Source organism: Jatropha curcas, chromosome 4 (assembly GCF_041381405.1).
Source record: "Jatropha curcas cultivar XTBG-Jc1 chromosome 4, XTBG_Jcur_1.0, whole genome shotgun sequence".
Lineage (NCBI taxonomy): Eukaryota > Viridiplantae > Streptophyta > Magnoliopsida > Malpighiales > Euphorbiaceae > Jatropha > Jatropha curcas.
Window position 1 is genome coordinate 30,726,714 of NC_143154.1, and position 23,289 is coordinate 30,750,002.

The window sequence follows — 23,289 nt, forward strand, 5'->3', positions numbered from 1 at the left end:
CAATCATCATCAATCCAATGACATGTAATGCTCATATAATTAAGAATGCATTTGCCAATGATCACTCCAAATATCACATCAAATTGAAACACGAATTTTCATTTGAGAAAATAAAAGCTCTAACTCTTTTTTTTTTCCTTTATTATATAAAGAAATAATAGTTCGTTTAACAGTATTTCTTGACACTCTTTTAGCAAAAGGATTTAAAGCTTTTTGACAATAATTATTAAAACCTACTTTTTCACCAAAACTAAAAGCTAAATGTTCCATAAAAATCATTTTTGCTAATTTTTCTTTTTGTATTTTTTCAGAATATTGAAATAAAGAAAGGTTAGAAGATGCGTACCCGGAAATTTGTGTTTGAGACCGATCAACTCCTATTTTTGATGGATGTTTTGTCTCCAAATGCTTCCAAAATGATCCATAGCCGCCCGCTTGTTTAAATTTATAAGATTTTCCATAATAATTGCAAATTACATCGTACATTTTCTCATCTTTGAATTTTTTCGTAAAATGAATGGCGAATATGTCGGAACTTTGTCTTGCTCTTCCAACAATTTGTGCTCGTTGCTCTTGCTTTTGCTCTTCCTCTTCTTGTAATTGCTCTTTAAATTTAGATTCTTGAGTTGAAATTTCTAAATTTTCATTTGGATATCCCTCAAAATTAAATTGGTTGGGAGTGAAATTATAGATGTCGTTTGTAGGAATAGATGAATATTGTGTTTCTCTAATCTTTCCCTTGCCCTTACCCGAATTTGAGTTTCCTCCACTTGCCATTATATGATAATAAGATATGATTTGAAAAATTGAATAAAAAAAATTAGAGAGAATAATAACTTAATAAGAGAGATTAGAGTAGAGAAGAATAATATAGAGTAGAGTGTAGTAGAGTGAAGTATATTGTAGAGAGAGTAGAGATTTTTTTGTGATAAATTTGTAAATGAAATGAGGTATTTATAATAAATCCAAAAAATTATTTTTCCAAAAATACCGTTGAAACTAGCCGTTTATGGCTGTTGGGAGGGGTAATTAAGAGATTTCATTACAAAATTAAAAAAAAAAAAACACAACTGACAGTTTATAACGGCTAGAACTGGCGGTTCGAACCGGCCGGAGAACCGGCGGTTCCAATCCGGTTCCGACCGGTTTTGTGGAACTGCCGGTTTCGGTTCCAGAAATTTAGAATCGGAACCGAACTGAAAATCTCCGATTCGGACCGGTTCCGGTTACAGTTCGGGACCGGTTCGATCCGACGGTTCCGGTTCCCGAAACCGTAATATGGCCACCCTTATATTAATATATGATAATGGCCTTTGTCAATAGTAAGCTATTCTTTTTGCAGGTCATCATTCTATCATTCTCAACTTGGCTTGCCTGGTTTTTAGCTGCAAAGTTCCATGGCTACCCAGAATCTTGGATACCGAGTTCCATGGACAGCTTTGAGCTTGCACTCCAATTTGGAATCTCTGTCATGGTCATAGCCTGTCCATGTGCTCTTGGATTAGCCACCCCAACTGCTGTCATGGTTGGTACCGGCGTTGGTGCATCTCAGGGTGTCCTAATCAAAGGTGGTCAAGCATTAGAAAGTGCACACAAGGTTAGCCATAAGTTCATTCTTCCTGTACAAATTCATTTTGAGAATTTATGTGCATGAGCCTGTCAATACTAAATGTGCCTCTAATTGGTCTGGTTATTGATCTTGCAGGTGAACTGCATTGTGTTTGACAAGACAGGAACTCTAACAGTGGGAAAGCCAGTTGTTGTTAACACGAAACTCTTCAAAAATATGGTGCTTAGAGATTTTTATGAACTTGTTGCTGCAGCTGAGGTATGATTTTCTCCCCAAAAACTTGCTATTAAATGAACTTGTCATTATAGCCATACCTGAGTAAATCTTAGTATTCTTGCTAGACTTTGAGAAACAGAACTTCTAAAAATCTGTTGATTTTATGATGACTATTGACAGTTTATGCTACATATCCTTATTAGGTAAATAGTGGACATCCTTTAGCCAAAGCCATTGTAGAATACGCCAAGAAATTCAGAGAAAATGAAGAGAACCCAGTCTGGCCAGAGGCACAAGATTTTGTCTCTATCACTGGCCATGGAGTGAAAGTTATTGTTCGTGACAAGGAAATAATAGTAGGAAACAGAAGCTTGATGTTTGACCACAACATTGCCATTCCAGTTGATGCTGAAGAAATGCTAACAGAAACTGAAGGGATGGCTCAAACAGGGATTTTAATTGCAATAGATAGAGAAGTGACTGGAGTTCTAGCCATATCGGATCCTCTAAAACCAGGAGCACGTGAAGTCATTTCAATTCTCAAGTCTATGAAAGTTAGAAGCATTATGGCGACAGGTGACAATTGGGGAACAGCCAGTTCTGTTGCTGGAGACGTTGGGATCGTAACTGTTATTGCAGAAGCAAAGCCCGAGCAGAAAGCAGAGAAAGTAAAGGAACTACAGGTTTATTATCTGCACCTTTTTATTTTTGCTATAGCTAATTAAAACTCACAAATTGAGACAATCTTTTTGAACTATAATCTCTATCATTTGCAGGCTACAGGTCATATAGTGGCAATGGTGGGTGATGGCATAAATGATTCTCCAGCACTTGTAGCAGCAGATGTTGGAATGGCAATTGGTGCAGGCACAGATATTGCAATAGAAGCAGCTGATATAGTTCTAATGAAGAGCAACTTGGAGGATGTGATCACTGCTATAGACTTGTCAAGGAAGACCTTTTCGCGTATTCGGCTTAACTACATTTGGGCTCTGGGTTATAACCTGCTTGGTATTCCAATAGCTGCTGGAGCACTTTTCCCTGGCACTGGATTCCGTTTGCCTCCCTGGATTGCTGGAGCCGCCATGGCAGCTTCTTCAGTTAGTGTCGTTGTGTGCTCCCTCCTGTTAAAAAATTACAAGAGACCAAAAATGCTTGAAAATCTTGAGATTCGAGGGATTAGGATTGAGTGAATTCATGATCTTGGTTTTCAAAACAAGTATTTGTTTATATTTGTCAAGTCATAGGAAAAATCAAGTGTGAAAGCTCGTTGCTTGATGTTTTTTTTTTTTTTTTTGGTTATATACAAGCTGAAGCTGTTTTATGATCACCTGTATATATAATATATGGCTGTTTTATGATAAGCTGTTTTTGGTTATGTTCCTCTCTTTTACTTTGTTCTGATAGGCTGATAGCTATAAATTTACAATTCAATGGGAGGAAACATTTTGAAAGGGAAAACTTTTCCTTTGAAGACGGCAACTTTTCGTGCGTTTCAAACATTGAAAACTTAGCAAATCAGCAGAAAAATTACAATGTTTTGCGCAGATGCATAATTTTTGCTAGTTCATTTTTGATAAATTTTCCTTATGTATGAAAGAATGCAATTTTTTTTTCGGTGAGGCAAAAAGATTGTAGTAAAAATTAATATTTGCCCATATACATCAGTCAAAAGAGAAAAAAATGAATTATAAGCAAAGGATAAACGACATCTCTTTATTTGAGAAGAGGATATCTAAACCAGTCGTTTACAGAGAATTACATTATTTTTTCCATAGTAGCTGTGAAATTTCAATGATCTTTGGCTCAGAGTCAGGCCTATACCCATACAGGATAAAGATAAACCCAGAAATGCTTTATTCATTTATCAATGAGTTGCTATATCTTTGAGTGCAATGTTGTTTTCGAGCTTGATTCGGTCTCATTAATAGCTCTCTCTGATAGCTGTTTTTTCAGTTTTGCTTTAACTTTAAACAGGATTTGGTGCACTTCATTAAAGTGAGGCCTTGTTGCATTTCTTGTATCCTCTATCCATTGTTGAACTTTCCTATGCGGACCGAGTATTCGATTTCTATCCTTCTCGTCCAAAACCTAAATCCAAAAGTAAATTTCATATGAAATCATAATACATACAAGCCTATTTAACTCCCTCAGCTCAGCAATTCAAATAAACTTTTAAGGTAAAGAAACACATTAAGTGGATAATAATGGTTATGCTGCTTTATAGAACCACAACTGCACAAGATCATAAAAAGAAGGTCAAGGGTTCTCACACATGCAGAGGCGGGGGAAGCTCCAAGCATCGCCAACAGAAACCCACTAATTGAAAAATCTAATTAAAACTCTCACATACACATGCACACAGAGACTTTGTTCCTTTTTATCCTAGCAATACAAGGGATAACAAAAAATGAAAAAGCACTGGGTTTTTATCTGCATACCTCCAGTTGCATTATTTCACAGACAAGGCTTAGATCTGCTATGGATGGTTGATTGCTGCCAACCAAAAATCGTCCACTCCCCTTGAGCCAAAAGGATTCTATCTTTGACAGCGATGACAAGAGAACTTCCTCGGCTTTGGCAGCAGCTCGTGGATTCAGGGGTAGGCCAAGTGCAGGCGCCAGTGCAGTATTCACAACATATTTACCTATTGAAGAACTTTCTGGGTTACTAGCATGTTATAAAACCCAAATAAACATTGTAATTATACGTATATAATAGATGTTCAAGATCAAATTAACTACGACGCACGTGCTCCCTCTCGTAAATTCAAGTGATGCCAATCCAACACCGATTGAATCTTAGCTCTCTTGGAAAGATCGGCCGGATACCTTAAAGCGTGATGCAGTAAAAATTGTTAAGAACTGATTTGCAGCATACAAACATGAAACAGAAAGCAAAGTACATATATCCTTTACATAAACTAGAGATCTTTTAATTGGAAGTATGTAAATGACAAAAATACTCAGGAATGGGTCAGACACTGCCTGCACAGAAACAAGCATGCAAGTAAAAGTGATATTGGCTTCATGTTGAGGTACCAGATTCATCAAATCCGTGGTTTTTAGATATAGAAGCACAGCTATACCATTGAATTTCTCCATCTTCTTAATTTATGCCCTAAAAGCAAAGTAAAGTTTGACAAAGTATGACCTGGAGTAGTAAAAGATAATAGATCAAGAACTTAGCCAGGAGATCTTCATGATCATAAGGAGCTTTCTGTGCCCTTATTCTGCTCATCTTTTGGTACTAACTATATCACATTAGTATCAATAACATTTCATCTTGTTTCCAGCTAAAGTACTTCATACAAGTTAACTATTCATGTCACATAAACACGCAATCAAGAGATTCAGTTAAACATAAGCAGCTGTACTTACCAATGGTCAGCAACTCCAGGAAATGCACAAGCCAGGTAGATAAGGATTGCGTGGCTGCAAAAAACAGTTAAGAAGTTCAATTGCAAAGAGGGGGGAAAAAGTGATTTAAGATTCTCAAAAAAAAGTAACCATAATTTATAATTTACGAAGCACATACAACTAAATAACAAAATAAAAATTGCTAGCATTGCCATTCAATTGGAGTTTCAGAACCTAGAGAGAGAGCTCACGACACCTTTCAAACAGCTTGAATCTTCCGTCAACTATGGCTGGCACTTTTCCCATAGGGTTTATCTCTAAAAAGACAAGACAGAAAAAGTAAGAACAAGCTGTTACTGGTTTTTTTGTGTCGGTAAAACTCAACTGCTTTGTAAAATTAGCTAAACCAAAAAAGAAACGAAAAATTAAAACAAGAATAAGGAAGAAAGGAGATACCTTTGAATTCATGAGATAACTGTTGACGCTTGGATATGTCAATTTTCACCTCCTCAAAGTCTATCCCGTTTACCCTGTATATAAAAACCCAAATCAAATATAATCAAGAAAAAAAAAAAACCCAGCTTTAAATTTGCAGTAAAAAACCATTAAATTAAATTACTTGCAGAAGATAAGAACTGCCCGTGATGGCTGGGACATTCGATCTGCGTATATCTTCAGCTTCATTTTCTTGCTTCTCTCTCTTTCTAAACTGCGATCTATGTAGAGAGTGTGATGTTTGTTTCTTCAAGACTGTTGTTTACCAGTTTTCGGTTTCGGGCTTTTAAACAGCTTATCTTGTTGGATTGACTACCGGAGTCCAACTTTCACGCTTCTCAGGTGCATTTCCTACAGTTTGTAAGGTTTGAAACTGGGCCAAGTAGAAATGGTGGTAAAGATGTTAGTAGCAGCGACAAGCCCGCATACCAAGACTAATTAATTCCAGTTTTGCCCATGAAAAAATAACCGTACAAGTCTGCTTTCCAGTTAAAATTTTCAGGAAATTGATTTGTGAAACCTATATGAGATGCTAAAGAATATGCTGTTCCTTCTTTGTAATTTATTTGCATTCTTTGTAATTTATTTGCATTATGATACTGAAGAAGAATTGAAGAAAGTACCCAAATCATTGAAGGAAATAATGAGATTATAATTTCTTAAAAGTTGCTTGAATTGGGTTTTCACTCGCACTATAATAAACATAAAGATTCCTTCATTCCATAGGCCAGTACCTAAATATCCCGTCACAGAAAACACCAGATATAACATAAACATCTATTTATTCAACAAGGTTCTCATCATTTGGACAATATCAGGAAATATTATCCAAACGTTTTGATACATAGCAAGCAACATTAACACTGCCGGACAAGTCCTTAATCTCTGAAAATGTCGAACAATCTTATTGCAGATTTTTAAATACAAGGCTACAACACTCTTCCTCAAATATTGCATTTGAGATTAAACCTCACTCTTCCCTCCTGCTTACTGCTGCTTGTTCAGCATTGCACCGAATTCAAAAACAGCACCATGGAGTTCATCAAAATGAGGGTTCGTTGCAGTTTTTGTATCTTCAATCCACTGCCGAACTTTCTTGTATGGGCCCAGTAAACGATTGCGATCATTTTCTTCCAATAGCTGTATCCAACAAACAAGTTTACATATGAATGTCATGTCCACCTCAGGGAAATAACATGTGACTGTGTGTTTGTAATTCCAAAGTTAAAACAAAAAAGAAAGCAAGGAAACAAAAAGTATTACATGAAGTTGCATGATTTCACAGACAAGGCTAAGATCCGCTAACGATGGTTGATCTGCTCCAAGCAAGAATTTCCCACTGTCCTGAAGCCAAATGGACTCTATTGTTGACAGAGCACAAGTCAAAATTTTCTCACCTTCAGCTGCTGCCTGTGGGTTAAGGGGCTGGCCAAATACAGGTGCCAGTTTAGCATTTATCACATAGGTAACTGGAAAGAAAAGGCAAATAAATCAGTATCCCATGGCGCAACTGAACATATATCAACAAGCAAGCTCCTGAGTATTTCAAAAGCAACAGAAATATGAGAAATTGAATTATTAATGGTTCAGCATTATACTAAACAAATTAAGAAATGGAACTTTTTTTAGTTTGCAATACCCAGTACTAAGATGGACAAAAAAAAAGGATGAACGAACATCTTCAATTCTGATTGTAATTAGGTTATTGTTAAACGCCATGCTCTCTAGGACATGTTAGATAATTGCATGAGATGTCAAGGCAAAGCACAGTCACCATAGGGCAGCCTTAAGGTCTAATCTATTTTATGCCAAGTTAAACCCATCATACAGGTTGTTTTAAACCTATCATACAGGTTACGAATTCCTCTTCATTGCTACTACAACGTGGTCTTCGAAGCTTGAAGGTTAGTCATATTTTAACATCAAAGAAAGAAGTAACAACACTCTCGGTCACTACAAAGTATCACAGTTAGCAAGGTGTGTGTGTATGTATATATATATATATATTTATTCGAGAGAGAGAGAGAGAGAGAGATAAATGTTAGCAAGACACACACACACACACACACACACACAAACTACTTTCAATATCATATGGAGTAGTGTATGAAGCACCTGAGCCACGGCGTACGGTAGAATGGTGCCAGTCTAACACAGATTGAACCTTGGCTCTCTTGCGAAGATCAGCAGGATACCTTTAGTGCACATGGAAAACTATTAAGAACTGAGTGCAAAATATGACATTTGGTTGAATAAAAGTAACTTGCTATTGGCAATCCAAAAACTTTCTTAGCACTCATATTTTATGCTTGTTTTATGCTTTTATATGCATCTAGACTATCTAGACATCAACTTATATGCATGTCTTGAAAATCAGCCTCAGTCATTATAATTCTGTTACATTTCCAATTCAAAACTTTGAACATTGACAAGACTCACGCAGAGCCTAATCAAAGAAATTGACTGCAAAATATGATGAACTCTGCTTACCAATGATCTGTAACTCCAGGAAACGCACAGGCAAGATAGGTAAGGACTGCATGGCTGCAGAGTGGAAAAAGAAGTTAGTTGACACATAAATTTCTGTGGCTGGAGGAGGAACTAACACAATTCAATACTTAAGAATACATCATAAAACCAAGTTATATGATAAAAGTTGCATCCACATGGCTTGTCTGGATATTTGAAAAGATAGACATGTATAATATTGTGATTAACTTGGGATATCTTCACCAAACTTATGCGTCTGTGATACTGTGAGTACACACAGGGTTGGTTTGGGGTAAGTGGTAACAGGATAGATTTAATCTAATATTTCAGCAACAACAATCTCCGCCGATGAAGAATGGTAAATGAACAGATAAAAAATAGTCCTTAACAAACCAACCCTCAATTTGTACAATAAAATAACAAATTTCTGCCTGTGGAGAGAGAGAGAGAGAGAGAGAGAGAGAGAGGGGGGGGGGGGGGGCGCCGGCCGGTGTGGAAGAAGAGCGCACCAAAACAGGGTTATATCATACCTCTCAAATAGCTTAAAATCATCATGAACAATAGCTGGCACTTGCCCTATAGGATTTATCTCTGAAAAATGTCGTCAACAACAAAAAAGGTTAGTGCTAATCATATCAATAAACAAATTACTACTCATTATTAATATTTTGGAAGAAACCGATCACTAATGCGTTAAATACAACTGGATTTTGTTCAGTAAACTTGAAACAGCTGGGCATAATAAGTCGTCAAGAAAGCAAGATCAAACCTCCAACATCAAAAAAATCAAATCCTAATCATATACACTCTCAATAAACAAATATAATGGTTCCATTTTCAAGCAGTAAGGACCAACAAACAGTCCTGCTTACAAATTTATAAAGTCAATGACCATGATTATGTCAAAGAACTAATTGAATCTAAAAACAGATCTCATATATCTAAATCATTTACTAATTAATTAGTCATAAACAACAATAATTTATCTAAACATTTCATAAAATAAATAATACCTTTGAATTCAGGAGTCTTATGCTGATTCTTAGACAAGTCAATTGTGATCTCCTCAAACTCAATTCCATTAATCCTAGCGGATTTTATTAACAGTCATCAGCAGAAAAAAAAATGCAAAATACTGATCTGAAAGTTAAAAATATGATCATGAATAAGTGATCGAAATATGAAATTACTTGCAGAAGATCATAACAGCGCGTGTCGGTTGGGAACCACGATGTCCGTACACTTTCAACGCCATTGTCGCTGCCGATTCTCTCTCTGTAGATAGTATTGTTTGTGTGAGTATATGCTCTATTGCTCTGTGCTCTGGTGGATCCTTATCGCTTATATAATTGGAAAGAGTAAGGTTAAACGCGTTTTATGTATGGGATAACGCAGATGTGACAAGAATTATTTATGATAAGTTTCCATGATTGATGAAGATATGAATGCGACAAGCAAACACGTAAGGTATCCCGCCAGTTTCTCTGCCTTCAATTGCCATTAAATACTAGTTAAAGCATATTTTGATTTTTCCCATAACTGACATAATTGGGCGATACCAGGATTCGCTCTCGCGTTCACAAGAATCAAACCCAGCGCAAATTGCCAAATACGACGGCGCGTACATCTGCTGTGTATTTACATTTTCTATCACTGTCATAGTAGACTTTTTATCTCTTTGGCTAGATGACGGTGTCGAGACTCGAGAATTCATCTAGCTGAGTCAAACCTTGTTGGTGTTCTAAACACGTTAGAACTTAAGGCTCTACAAATTTTCTGAGTTTACATCGTTAGACTCAAGTTGAATTTCAACTAAATATTTTAAATTTTTTTCAAATCGAGCTTAAATAACTAATTAACGTGTCAACTCAATTCATTTACACTTATTCGAGCCACCTCAAACCTTAAAAGCACGGGCTATAGATATTTTCAAACTGAATCTATCAAATTACTACAAAATAGGAAAAATGACTATTTAAGGTAGGTTTTAAAGCTTCTATATTTTCCTCAAAAAAAACTATTTAAGGTAGATTTAGTTAACATTATAATCACCCTGTATATAAACACCCAAGTCAAAAATAATCAAGAAAAACAAAAACCCAGCTTTAAATTTGCAGTAAAAAACCATTAAATTAAATTACTTGCAGAAGATAAGAACTGCCCGTGATGGCTGGGACATTCGATCTGCATATATCTTCAGCTTCATTTTCTTGCTTCTCTCTATTTCTAAACTGTCGATCTATGAAGAGAGTATGATGTTTGTTTCTTCAAGACTGATGTTCACCAGTTTTTGGTTTCGGGCTTTTAAACAGCTAATCTTGTTGGATTGACTGCCGGAGTCCAACTTTCACGCTTCTCAGGTGCATTTCCTACAGCTTGTAAGGTTAGAAACTGGGCCAAGTAAAAATGGTGGGAAAGATGTTAGTTGCAACTACAAGCCCGCATATCAAGACTATTTAATTCCAGTTTTGCCCATGAAAAAAGAACCGTACAAGTCTGCTTTCCAGTTAAAATTTTCAGGAAATTGATTTGTGAAACCCATATGAGATGCTAAAGAATATGCTGTTCCTTCTTTGTAATTTATTTGCATTATGATACTGAAGAAGAATTGAAGAAAGTACCCAAATCATTGAAGCAAATAATGAGATTATAATTTCTTAAAATTTGCTTGAATTGGGTTTTCAGGCCTGAAAAGCAAATTAGCACTATAATAAACATAAAGATACCTTCATTCCATGGGCCAGTATCTAAATATCCCGTCAGAAAAAACACCAGATATAACATAAACATCTATTTATTCAACAAGGTTCTCATCATTTGGACAATATCAGGAAATATTATCCAAACGTTTTGATACATAGCAAGCAACATTAACACTGCCTGACAAGTCCTTAATCTCTGAAAATGTCGAACAATCTTATTGCAGATTTTTAAATAAAAGGCTACAACACTCTTCCTCAAATATTGCATTTGAGATAAACCTCACTCTTCCTTCCTGCTTACTGCTGCTTGTTCAGCATTGCACCGAATTGAAAAACAGCACCGTGGAGTTCATCAAAATGAGGGTTCGTTGCAGTTTTTGTATTTTCAATCCACTGTTGAACTTTCTTGTATGGGTCCAGTAAACGATTGCGATCATTTTCTTCCAATAGCTGTATCCAACAAACAAGTTTACATATGAATGTCATGTCCACCTCAGGGAACTAACATGTGACTGTGTGTTTGTAATTCCAAAGTTAAAACAAAAAAGAAAGCAAGGAAAAAAAAAGTATTACATGAAGTTGCATGATTTCACAGACAAGGCTAAGATCCGCTAACGATGGTTGATCTGCTCCAAGCAAGAATTTCCCACTGTCCTGAAGCCAAATGGACTCTATTGTTGACAGAGCACAAGTCAAAATTTTCTCACCTTCAGCTGCTGCCTGTGGGTTAAGGGGCTGGCCAAATACAGGTGCCAGTTTAGCATTTATCACATAGGTAACTGGAAAGAAAAGGCAAATAAATCAGTATCCCACGGCGCAACTGAACATATATCAACAAGCAAGCTCCTGAGTATTTCAAAAGCAACAGAAATATAAGAAATTGAATTATTAATGGTTCAGCATTATACTAAACAAATTAAGAAATGGAACTTTTTTAGTTTGCAATACCCAGTACTAAGATGGACAAAAAAAAAAGGATGAACGAACATCTTCAATTCTGATTGTAATTAGGTTATTGTTAAACGCCATGCTCTCTAGGACATGTTAGATAATTGCATGAGATGTCAAGGCAAAGCACAGTCACCATAGGGCAGCCTTAAGGTCTAATCTATTTTATGCCAAGTTAAACCCATCATACAGGTTGTTTTAAACCTATCATACAGGTTACGAATTCCTCTTCATTGCTACTACAATGTGGTCTTCGAAGCTTGAAGGTTAGTCATATTTTAACATCAAAGAAAGAAGTAACAACACTCTCGGTCACTACAAAGTATCACAGTTAGCAAGGTGTGTGTGTATGTATATATATATATATATATTTATTCGAGAGAGAGAGAGAGAGAGAGAGATAAGTGTTAGCAAGACACAAACACACACACACACACATAAACTACTTTCAATATCTTATGGAGTAGTGTATGAAGCACCTGAGCCACGGCGTAAGGTAGAATGGTGCCAGTCTAACACAGATTGAACCTTGGCTCTCTTGCGAAGATCAGCAGGATACCTTTAGTGCACATGGAAAACTATTAAGAACTGAGTGCAAAATATGACATTTGGTTGAATAAAAGTAACTTGCTATTGGCAATCCAAAAACTTTCTTAGCACTCATATTTTATGCTTGTTTTATGCTTTTATATGCATCTAGACTATCTAGACATCAACTTATATGCATGTCTTGAAAATCAGCCTCAGTCATTATAATTCTGTTACATTTCCAATTCAAAACTTTGAACATTGACAAGACTCACGCAGAGCCTAATCAAAGAAATTGACTGCAAAATATGACGAACTCTGCTTACCAATGATCTGTAACTCCAGGAAACGCACAGGCAAGATAGGTAAGGACTGCATGGCTGCAGAGTGGAAAAAGAAGTTAGTTGACACATAAATTTCTGTGGCTGGAGGAGGAACTATCACAATTCAATACTTAAGAATACATCATAAAACCAAATTATATGATAAAAGTTGCATCCACATGGCCTGTCTGGATTTCCAGAATATTTGAAAAGATAGACATGTATAATATTGTGATTAACTTGGGATATCTTCACCAAACTTATGCGTCTGTGAGACTGTGAGTACACACAGGGTTGGTTTGGGGTAAGTGGTAACAGGATAGATTTAATCTAATATTTCAGCAACAACAATCTCCGCCGATGCAGAATGGTAAATGAACAGATAAAAAATAGTCCTTAACAAACCAACCCTCAATTTGTACAATAAAATAACAAATTTCTGCGTGGGGGGGGAAAGAGCGCACCAAAACAGGGTTATATCATACCTCTCAAATAGCTTAAAATCATCATGAACAATAGCTGGCACTTGTCCCATAGGATTTATCTCTGAAAAATGTCGTCAACAACAAAAAAGGTTAGTGCTAATCATATCAATAAACAAATTACTACTCACAATTAATATTTTGGAAGAAACCGATCACTAATGCGTTAAATACAACTGGATTTTGTTCAGTAAACTTGAAACAGCTGGGCATAATAAGTCGTCAAGAAAGCAAGATCAAACCTCCAACATCAAAAAAATCAAATCCTAATCATATACCCTCTCAATAAACAAATATAATGGCTCCATTTTCAAGCAGTAAGGACCAACAAACAGTCCTGCTTACAAATTTATAAAGTCAATGACCATGATTATGTCAAAGAACTAATTGGATCTAAAAATTAATATTATAAATTAAGTGAGAACTGAAAAACAGATCTCATATATCTAAATCATTTACTAATTAATTAGTCATAAACCACAATAATTTATCTAAACATTTCATAAAATAAATAATACCTTTGAATTCAGGAGTCTTATGCTGTTTCTTAGACAAGTCAATTGTGATCTCCTCAAACTCAATTCCATTAACCCTAGCAGATTTGATTAACAGTCATCAGCAGATAAAAAAAATGCAAAATACTGATCTGAAAGTTAAAAATATGATCATGAATAAGTGATCGAAATATGAAATTACTTGCAGAAGATCATAACAGCGCGTGACGGTTGGGAAACACGATGTCCGTACACTTTCAACGCCATTGTCGCTGCCGATTCTCTCTCTCTGTAGATTGTATTGTTTGTGTGAGTATATGCTCTATTGCTTTGTGCTCCGGTGGATCCTTATCGCTTATATAATTAGCAAGAGTAAGGTTAAACGCGTTTTCTGTATGGGATAACGCATATGTGACAAGTCTTTAATGGAATTATTTATGATAACTTTCCATGATTGATGAAGATATGAATGCGACAAGCAAACACGTAAGGTATCCCGCCAGTTTCTCTGCCTTCAATTGCCATCAAATACTAATTAAAGCTTATTTTGATTTTTCCCGTAACTGACATATTTGGGCGGTACCAAAATTCGGTCTGGCGTTCACACGAATCAAACCCAGCGCAAATTGCCAAATACGACGGCGCATCATCTGCTGTGTATTTACCTTTTCTATCAGTCATAGTAGACTTTTTATCTCTTTTGCTAGATGACGGTGTCGAGTCTCCAGAATTCATCTAGCTGAGTCTAACCTTGTTGGTGTTCTAAACACGTTAGAACTTAAGGCTCCACAAATTTTCTGAGTTTACATCGTTAGACTCAAGTTGAATTCCGACTAAATATTTCAAATTTTTTTCAAATCGAGCTTAAATAACTAGTTAGTGTGTCAACTCAGTTCATTTACACTTATTCGAGTCACCTCAAATCTTACAGGTGCGGGCTATAGATATTTTCAAATTGAATCTATCAAATTAGTACAAAATAGGAAAAATGACTATTTAAGGTAGGTTTTAAAGCTTCTATATTTTCCTCAAAAAAACTATTTAAGGTAGATTTAGTTAACATTATAATCTTGTTCTTATCGTTAGATAAATATATATTATTAGTTTCTGAGATTTAGAATCATTAAATAATTTAGTTTTTTCTATTCAAAAAGTCTAATCTTAAAAGTTAAATACCTTATAAATATAATATTTAAAAATCTAGTCATTTATATTTAATATTGGATTATTATTTAGTTCATTATATTTAATATTGAAATATTATTTAATTATCCACTCAACATTAAAACTTACACTTTTAAATAAATGACTAAATAATTTAATAGAATTAAATTATAGAAATTAATCAATATATTTATCAAATAAGATGAGCAAAATTATAATTATGATGAAATCCGAAAGACTAAATAATTATTTATCTTGTAAAATAAATTAAATAACGTTTTAATTTTCTATACATCGTCATTGGATGTTTCAATAAAATAAAATATAAAATAAGAGTCAAAATGAAGCACATTTTTTTCTAATCTTTTTTTTTTTAATTTTATAATTGCAAGTGCATGCTATGCTATGGAATTTAGTTTCTTTTTTTTTTTTTTTTGACATTAGGAATTTAGTTTCTAAGAACGAAGAACGAACATATTTCACAGAGCACTGAAAAAGAAAAGCGTCATTTACAGCATAAACGCAGCGCGTTTGTTTTGTTAAAAGAAGTAAAAACGATTAGTAGTTTATACTTTATTGATAGCAGAGAAAAAAGGACATGTCGTATGCTACTTTCGGGCTTGGTGTACGTTTTCAAAATGGTTGGCCCGTAATACTACAATGTGATGTTTTCGACTCATGTTTGTATTATAATTGGGCCTCAAGCTCGTAGTCCGTAGAGGAAAGCGGAGTTTATAAATTCAATTCATACTATCAAATGACAAGATTTTATTATTAAGCAATGAACCTTTGGAAAGAATCCATTCAACCAATCATACAAATTTATTAGATTTTTTATTAAAATCCTAACTATATAATCAATTTTATAAATTAATTAACATTTTATTAATTTTAGTGGCTTTTTAATTTTTCATTTTTCTTTATAAAAAACGACAACGTTTAGCCAATGCTACCGATAATCCAACCAAAAAGGGAGAGACAATTAGCCAACGACGACATTTCGGATTGCGTTTTATCGTTATGCTTGTAGTATTTTATTTTTATATATTATCCCCGTTATTGCTTCCAGAAGACCTCGATCGAATGAACAATGAGAAACTGCATATGGACCCACGTGAGTAAACCCGGCCCCAATTATATGCTGCTCTGATGATCACGTACGTAATTAATCAGATTCAGATGTACGGTACGATCTGTAGTGTTAGAAATCACGAGGGTGACCAGATCACCAGTAACCAGCTTTTAATGCATTCAGTTCTAGATGATCCCCACTCACGCCACATAAATGCTGCCTGCGGTTGGCAGACGGAAACATTAACTTTTGGCTTTTACTAGATTTCCCCATCATATGTAAAATTATAGCAATTCTTTTGATTTTGATTGGTTTAAAACTTGAGATCGCATTTCTAATAGCATTAGTCAAAATAGATTAGTAGATCAAGAAATTATTAATTGGAAATTTGTTGAGCGAAAATAAATAAAAATTATCCAATTATAATCAAGAAATTTATGTAACAAATTAAGTTAAAATAAATATTTGATAAATGTTATATTAAATGAGATTTTAACTTATGGTTACCTATATATAAAAATAAAAAATTAAAAGTTTACATTGCATAAAATTAGCACAAAATTAGAATTTTATCGTGCTGATTTGACATTATTTTTCTCTATTTTTTCTTTCTTTTAGTTTGAACATTAATATAGGTAAAATTAATATTTTTAATAATATTAATGGTATATTTTTCAGTTTTTTCAATAATTAATAAAATTATTAACACAATTAAATTATTTTTAACTAATAATAATTTTAGATGTGCAAAATATTGACAAAAGGATATCATCGGTAAAATAGAGGCAATAAGTAGAAATAAAACTTCATATTTTAAAAAATATATGGGCAATGTTATATATTATAACAACATATAGGGATGAAATTATAATTTTCCTACTTATTTTGGCTTGACATGTTTACCGGAACTACCATATGGCACGCAGAACTAAAAGTTGTTGCACTAGTTGGACACTTGGACCAGACCACCATTAGATAATTCTGAGCTCTGCCTCTGGTCAACATTCAGTTCTGATCTCTATCTTGATAGAAGGATAAGAGAAAAAAAGATGATGAAGGTGTAAAACGAAAGAGCTCACGCCGCCAAATATGTAACCCTCCTCACAGTATTCCTTCCTCTGTGAAACCGGGGAAATTGAAAAGAAAAAACAAAAAATAAAAAATGAACCTGGTTTTGCTCTCTGCACTGGAGACAGAAGCAGCACCAATGGCAAAACAATGTGATTATAAAATAGCCCCATCTCTCTCTCTCTCCTCGTCATTCGTGCTCGCCCTTCGCTGCCATAACATACACATGCTCTCACCTTCTTTGTCTTTCTCTAACAGACTTAAATGCACCGCTCTTTGAAGCATTACAAAGATTAGTTTTATTGTTTTAAAGCTCATGGTTTCTTGAAAAATGGCTGCAATCTGAAGATTTTTGCCGATAAAGAGGTAAACTTTTGTTGTTGTTGTTGTTTCTTGTTTTAGTTAAATTTCTCCATTGATCGGTCGAGATTCGGAGATTACCGATTTCGGTTTCGAGAGTTGATGATGAGAATGAGAACTATTTCTTTCCTTTATTAAGCAAAAGATTTGCAAGTTTGCTCTTTCTAGTTTTAAAGATTTTATTTCTGCTTTTGAAACTGAGAAAAAAAAAAGGAGTTCGTTTTTTATCTCTTAATACTGATATTGATTTCTAGATCAAAAGGATCCCATGTGTGCGACTATAGTTTTGTTACATTTTTGTGGCATTTACTGTTCAAACCTTATTTTCATTTTCTTTTCCAGATGACGATTTGGTCTCTGTTTGGACCTAGAGAAAATTGAGGGAAAAAAAAATGTCGAATCTGATGTTCAAAATTGTTCTGATTCCCATGCATTTTATTATTAATAATTATTTTTAGTTTTATTTTTCCCACCTTCGCTAGGGTCCAAAGTGAAACGGATGGTTAAGGTCAAAGTCTCACTGCTTTGCTTTTTGTAATTTTGTGACCTGTGGCCCTGAGCAGTCTGTGACTATAGAACCATCATCTGCATAAAGAAAAACTCATGTGTTCTGAGCGTACTTTTAGGATCTTATTATGTCTATGTGTTTTAGATCTCAGCATGTGTTTCCTTTTTTGCCAAATCTCAATCTCTTCCATTAAACATTGCTTTTATTAAAGGCTTCACTTTCAGAGTTTTAAGTTACTGGATAGAGTCTACTTTTTAATACAAGTTAGTGTTTACTGTGTACTAGTTTCTGTTTCTTATGGCACATTCTTCGTTTCTTGTCTTATTCAGATGCTAGACCTAGATATTGGTTCTGATTTTCTCCCTAAATATATTTAAAGGAACTTCCTTTCAAAGATATAAAATTAATTCTATGCAGAAAGTAGGTGGTTCTGCTTTTATAATCGAGATTTAGTTTGCGAAACAAACGTCATTGAATTAACTGTGGGCGGAAGCCTCACTCTATTTTAAGAGTTGAGAAGAAATAAATCAAAGAGGAAAATTTTCCTTTCACATTTTTGTCTTCTTGCTTCTTTTCTCGCCCTTTCCTTTCCTTCTTTTCTAACAAGACAGAAAAAGGACTCTCCCTTCTTTGTAATTAGTTGGGTTCCGTCTTAACCTTTCCCTTTCTCTTCCCTTCTCTTATATAATCTTTAGAAGATACAAATCGTTTTACATTACGGCTTTGCTTTATTTGTCAGCTGTCACTGATATTGCACACAGTGCGTTTCAAGGTGGGAAGATGATATAAATTATTATATGTAAAAAAAGTGGCATATTTTTACTTGGACAAACAAGAAATTCTGACTTTTCTCGGAATTCTAGTTATATAATGTTGAAAGAAAGTGGATCGATTATTTTCGATTAAGCCTTGAAAAAAAGAAAAAATTAAGAAGAAAAGGTTTAATAGAATATGCTTTCCTTCCCTTTCTCCTCCATTTATGATTTCGTGATGAAATTTCCTTTACAAATGTTTTCCCTCTTACATGTACCTTGTATCAAACGTCGTAAGTAACCTAAAATCTCTTCCTTTTCTTTCCACCTTGTCCCCTTGCTCCATTTTTCTTCGTAGTCCTTAAATTTTTCATGTTCGATGACTTTTTGTGACATTGGCAGAATAAATCAAACAAATTTGCTAAAACTTGCAATCATGCCTTCATGCACTCATGATTGATTACTAGTAGATGTTCATAAACATGTAAGAAGTATAGTTCAATGTCCTGTGTGGATTTCAATTGTAGATTTGTGAGCAGGTGTATTTATATTAGCTGGCTGTCCTCTAACTTCCATATAAACGTTTCACAGAGCTGTGAATTCAGATGCCGATATGGCCACCCACCAATAATCGCAACACATGAAGTCTTTCATCAGATTTGCATGGCTCTCGACTTCTAAGTTTCACTGTGCAATGATCCATTGAAGGGAATCATTAGTTTCTGATTCCAGCACTTTTAGATAAATCGTTTCTTGGCTGGTCATTTTCTTAATTTCTCTTCATCTAAAGTAGATGTTCGTTCAATTGTATAGTTAAGTATTTAGTAAAATTCGATTCATAATGAATCTGTGATTAATTATTCAGCATGCAAGCATCTCATGTGCATATAATATACTTACCACAGCCATTTTAAACTGAGGGACATTAACCAATTTCTTAGCGTCTGAAATCATATTTCTTCTCTTTGCTGCTGTCTGCCAATATTCTCTCCCCCAATCATCCATCCGTCAATATCGCAAAACCATCACCAGATTACATATTAACCTGTGTTTCTTTAATTGCATGTCCTATATTGCTTGTTCAATCAAGAGAGAATCTGATGCTTTATTCTTTTTATTGCTTTGTCCTGCTTCTAAAATATCTTTTGAGTCCATCAAGTACAGGTTACCAAAATAGTTAAAGTCTCTGTGCTGCAGGTACATATAGCTGTTTTCTGCTGCATTGGTAGTTCTTATTTTCCTAAAGAAGTGCACGTGCCTCGCTATCGACATGAACAACTTTAAGCTAGGGGTAGACGTGGTTAGTGCTCACAATCTTTTGCCAAAAGATGGACAAGGTTCATCCAGTGCCTTTGTGGAGCTCTATTTTGATGGCCAGAGGTTCCGTACCACCATTAAAGAAAACGACCTCAATCCTGTTTGGAATGAGAGTTTCTACTTCAACATATCTGACGCTACCAACCTCCACTATCTTACTCTTGATGCCTATGTCTACAATAATATCAGACCTACCAACTCCAGATCCTTCCTTGGAAAGGTTTCCCTCACAGGGACTTCATTTGTTCCATACTCTGATGCCGTTGTGTTGCACTACCCCTTGGAAAAGCGTGGAATTTTCTCACGCGTAAGAGGAGAGCTTGGCTTGAAAGTTTATATCACTGATGACCCATCCATAAGATCATCTACACCACTTCCTGCAGTTGAACCCTTGCCACCTAAGGATCCAGGTTTAACCCATGGCCAGGCTCAAATGGTGCATCCTGTCTCAAGCTCCATACCTCAGAATAGAGTAGATAGACACACCTTTCATCACCTCCCTAACCCAAATCACCAGCAACATCAGCATCATTCTTCAGCCCCTGTAGTCACCCATCATGTTCCGAAGTATGTAGCTGATGAGATGAAAGCTGATCCACAACCTCCAAAGTTGGTCCGTATGTACTCTGCATCATCATCACAGCCTGTTGATTATGCACTTAAAGAGACAAGCCCGCTTCTTGGTGGGGGAAGAGTTGTTGGTGGTCGTGTTATTCATGGTGACAAGACTGCAAGCACTTATGATCTTGTTGAACGGATGTTTTTTCTCTATGTAAGAGTAGTTAAGGCTCGTGACCTTCCTGCTATGGATGTTACTGGAAGTCTTGATCCATTTGTTGAGGTGAAAATTGGAAACTACAAGGGAATCACAAAGCATTTTGAGAAAAAGCAAAACCCTGAATGGAACCAAGTGTTTGCATTTTCAAGGGAACGCATGCAAGCTTCTGTATTAGAAGTAGTGATTAAGGATAAGGATCTTGTTAAAGATGATTTTGTAGGCATTATGAGGTTTGACATCAATGAGATTCCACTCCGAGTCCCACCTGATAGTCCTTTGGCTCCGGAGTGGTATAGGCTTGAGGATAAGAAGGGAGAAAAGATTAAGGGAGAGCTAATGCTTGCTGTCTGGATTGGCACCCAAGCAGATGAGGCTTTTTCTGATGCGTGGCATTCTGATGCAGCTATGCCTGTAGATAGTGCTCCAGCAGCCTCGACAATGATACGCTCAAAGGTGTATCATGCACCAAGGTTGTGGTATGTTCGCGTTAATGTTGTTGAGGCACAAGATTTGGTCCCATCAGAGAAGACCCGTTTCCCAGATGTGTATGTTAAGGTGCAGATTGGAAACCAGGTTTTCAAGACAAAGACATGTCAGGCTCGAACTTTTAATGCATTCTGGAATGAGGATCTTTTATTTGTTGCAGCTGAACCCTTTGAAGATCACCTTATCCTTTCAGTTGAGGATCGTGTAGCTCCTGGCAAAGATGAGATAATTGGCAGGGTCATCATACCATTGAACTCAGTGGAGAAGCGGGCTGATGACCGGATAATTCATTCTCGTTGGTTTAACCTTGAAAAACCTGTTGCTGTGGATGTGGACCAGTTAAAGAAAGAGAAATTCTCTAGCCGTATTCACCTTCGAGTCTGCTTAGATGGAGGGTACCATGTTCTTGATGAGTCCACTCACTACAGCAGTGATCTCCGCCCAACAGCCAAACAGCTTTGGAGGCCACCAATTGGGTTATTGGAACTTGGCATCTTAAATGCTGTGGGACTACATCCTATGAAAACACGAGATGGGAGGGGTACATCAGATACATATTGTGTGGCAAAGTACGGACACAAATGGGTTCGAACACGCACCCTTATTGACAACCTGCACCCTAAATACAATGAGCAGTACACCTGGGAGGTCTTTGATCCAGCTACAGTTTTGACTGTTGGTGTATTTGACAATAGCCAGCTTGGGGAAAAAGGTTCAAATGGTAAGGACCTGAAGATTGGGAAGGTTCGGATTCGCATCTCTACACTTGAAACTGGCCGTGTTTATACACACTCTTATCCTTTACTTGTTCTTCATCCTACTGGAGTTAAGAAAATGGGAGAATTGCATTTGGCAATAAGGTTTACATGCACATCTTTCGCCAACATGCTTTATCAATATACAAAACCACTTTTACCCAAGATGCACTATATAAGGCCCTTTACTGTAATGCAGCTGGACATGCTGCGTCACCAAGCTGTCAACATAGTAGCATTACGGTTAGGTCGGGCAGAACCTCCATTGAGAAAGGAGGTGGTAGAGTATATGTCAGATGTGGATTCACATCTATGGAGCATGCGCCGAAGCAAGGCCAATTTCTTTAGGCTAATGACAGTATTCTCAGGATTCTTTGCAGCTGGAAAGTGGTTTGCGGATATTTGCATGTGGAAGAATCCTATCACAACAGTACTTGTTCATGTGCTCTATCTTATGCTTGCTTGCTTCCCAGAACTCATTCTACCCACTGTTTTCCTTTACATGTTTCTAATAGGGATATGGAATTTTCGATATCGTCCAAGATACCCTCCTCATATGAACACAAAGATCTCCCAAGCTGAGACAGTGCATCCAGATGAGCTTGATGAGGAATTTGACACATTCCCTACAAGCAAGAGCCCAGAACTAGTTCGAATGAGGTACGACAGGCTACGAAGTGTGGCTGGTAGGATTCAGACGGTTGTTGGTGATATTGCAACTCAAGGGGAGCGGTTTCAGTCACTGTTAAGCTGGCGAGACCCTCGTGCTACTGCCATATTTATCTTATTTTGCCTTGTAGCTGCATTGGTTTTGTTTGTGACACCATTTCAAGTGATAGCAGCTTTGGCAGGTTTCTTCATTATGAGGCATCCAAGATTTCGCTACAGGACACCTTCTGCACCTATCAACTTCTTCCGTCGGCTGCCTGCTAGGACAGATAGTATGTTGTAAATTGAATATTTTGATGTTTTTTTATATGTTAAAATTTTGTAAGTGCTTCATCTGTGTTGTCTTTACTGTTATTTCCCTTCTTTACTATGTGTTGGCCATCAAACTTATGATTGCTAAGATAGATCCAAAATAATTTGTAGTAGCATATGTGGCCACACAGAAGTAGAATAAAGAGTTGTTAAATAGAATTATGCTTAGAAAATGCTTGTACAAGAACGGTCAAATTTTCACTTCATGGCAACTTAATTATGATTTAATTAATTTAATGGTTGTTAATGATGGTTCATGCATGATCCAACTACTAGGCTAATATATAATTAACCTAATTTGCCCAAAAAAATAGTGGTTGACAAAGTGGTACATGGGTTTCATGCATGGCATCTCTAAAATTTATATATAAATTGAATTATGAAGATGCAGAAACGTGCATACAAGTTTAACTGCAATACGTGCAGACAAGTATTTTGAAG

At 35.9% G+C, this 23,289-nt stretch overlaps 5 protein-coding genes across 9 annotated transcripts in view; 2 read left to right on the forward strand and 3 right to left on the reverse strand.

The window, feature by feature from the left end:
- The window catches only part of LOC105645827 (putative copper-transporting ATPase HMA5), a 13,695-nt gene extending 10,544 nt beyond the window's left edge, over positions 1 to 3,151 (forward strand). The window contains exons 5-6 of the mRNA XM_089720318.1: positions 1,990 to 2,469; positions 2,563 to 3,151. Coding sequence (XP_089576444.1) covers positions 1,990 to 2,469; positions 2,563 to 2,979 — 897 coding nt within the window. The 3' untranslated portion in view covers positions 2,980 to 3,151. The remainder of the gene's footprint in view (positions 1 to 1,989; positions 2,470 to 2,562) is intronic.
- Positions 3,152 to 3,474: 323 nt separating this feature from the next.
- Positions 3,475 to 6,005, reverse strand: LOC105645825 (glutathione S-transferase T1). The gene is made up of 7 exons (XM_089720316.1): positions 5,765 to 6,005; positions 5,602 to 5,675; positions 5,402 to 5,462; positions 5,167 to 5,220; positions 4,538 to 4,617; positions 4,228 to 4,433; positions 3,475 to 3,877 (listed from the first exon to the last, which is right to left on the reverse strand). Exons 1-7 carry the CDS (start codon positions 5,827 to 5,829, stop codon positions 3,665 to 3,667), a joined length of 753 nt encoding a protein of 250 aa, XP_089576442.1. The 5' UTR covers positions 5,830 to 6,005; the 3' UTR covers positions 3,475 to 3,664.
- Positions 6,006 to 6,405: 400 nt separating this feature from the next.
- On the reverse strand, positions 6,406 to 10,536 carry LOC105645823 (glutathione S-transferase T1). Its single transcript, XM_089720315.1, has 8 exons — positions 10,272 to 10,536; positions 9,321 to 9,470; positions 9,144 to 9,217; positions 8,661 to 8,721; positions 8,131 to 8,184; positions 7,756 to 7,835; positions 6,904 to 7,109; positions 6,406 to 6,780 (listed from the first exon to the last, which is right to left on the reverse strand). Exons 1-8 carry the CDS (start codon positions 10,334 to 10,336, stop codon positions 6,628 to 6,630), a joined length of 843 nt encoding a protein of 280 aa, XP_089576441.1. The 5' UTR covers positions 10,337 to 10,536; the 3' UTR covers positions 6,406 to 6,627.
- Positions 10,537 to 10,908: 372 nt separating this feature from the next.
- On the reverse strand, positions 10,909 to 14,122 carry LOC105645824 (glutathione S-transferase T1). The gene is made up of 7 exons (XM_089720317.1): positions 13,810 to 14,122; positions 13,632 to 13,705; positions 13,117 to 13,177; positions 12,635 to 12,688; positions 12,260 to 12,339; positions 11,406 to 11,611; positions 10,909 to 11,282 (listed from the first exon to the last, which is right to left on the reverse strand). Exons 1-7 carry the CDS (start codon positions 13,872 to 13,874, stop codon positions 11,130 to 11,132), a joined length of 693 nt encoding a protein of 230 aa, XP_089576443.1. The 5' UTR covers positions 13,875 to 14,122; the 3' UTR covers positions 10,909 to 11,129.
- A 2,686-nt stretch (positions 14,123 to 16,808) lies between these two features.
- On the forward strand, positions 16,809 to 23,035 carry LOC105645822 (C2 calcium/lipid-binding plant phosphoribosyltransferase family protein). Of its 5 annotated transcripts, none has more exons than XM_020683957.3 (3): positions 16,809 to 17,277; positions 19,123 to 19,343; positions 19,729 to 23,035. In XM_020683957.3, the coding sequence occupies exon 3, from the start codon at positions 19,802 to 19,804 to the stop codon at positions 22,817 to 22,819; it is 3,018 nt and encodes a 1,005-aa protein (XP_020539616.1). In that variant the 5' UTR covers positions 16,809 to 17,277; positions 19,123 to 19,343; positions 19,729 to 19,801; the 3' UTR covers positions 22,820 to 23,035. The 5 variants fall into 5 exon arrangements, with proteins under 5 accessions (XP_020539616.1, XP_020539615.1, XP_012086923.1 ...); XM_020683956.3 differs by having other exon boundaries at positions 19,123 to 19,291; XM_012231533.4 differs by lacking the exon at positions 19,123 to 19,343.
- The last annotated feature ends 254 nt before the right edge of the window (positions 23,036 to 23,289 follow it).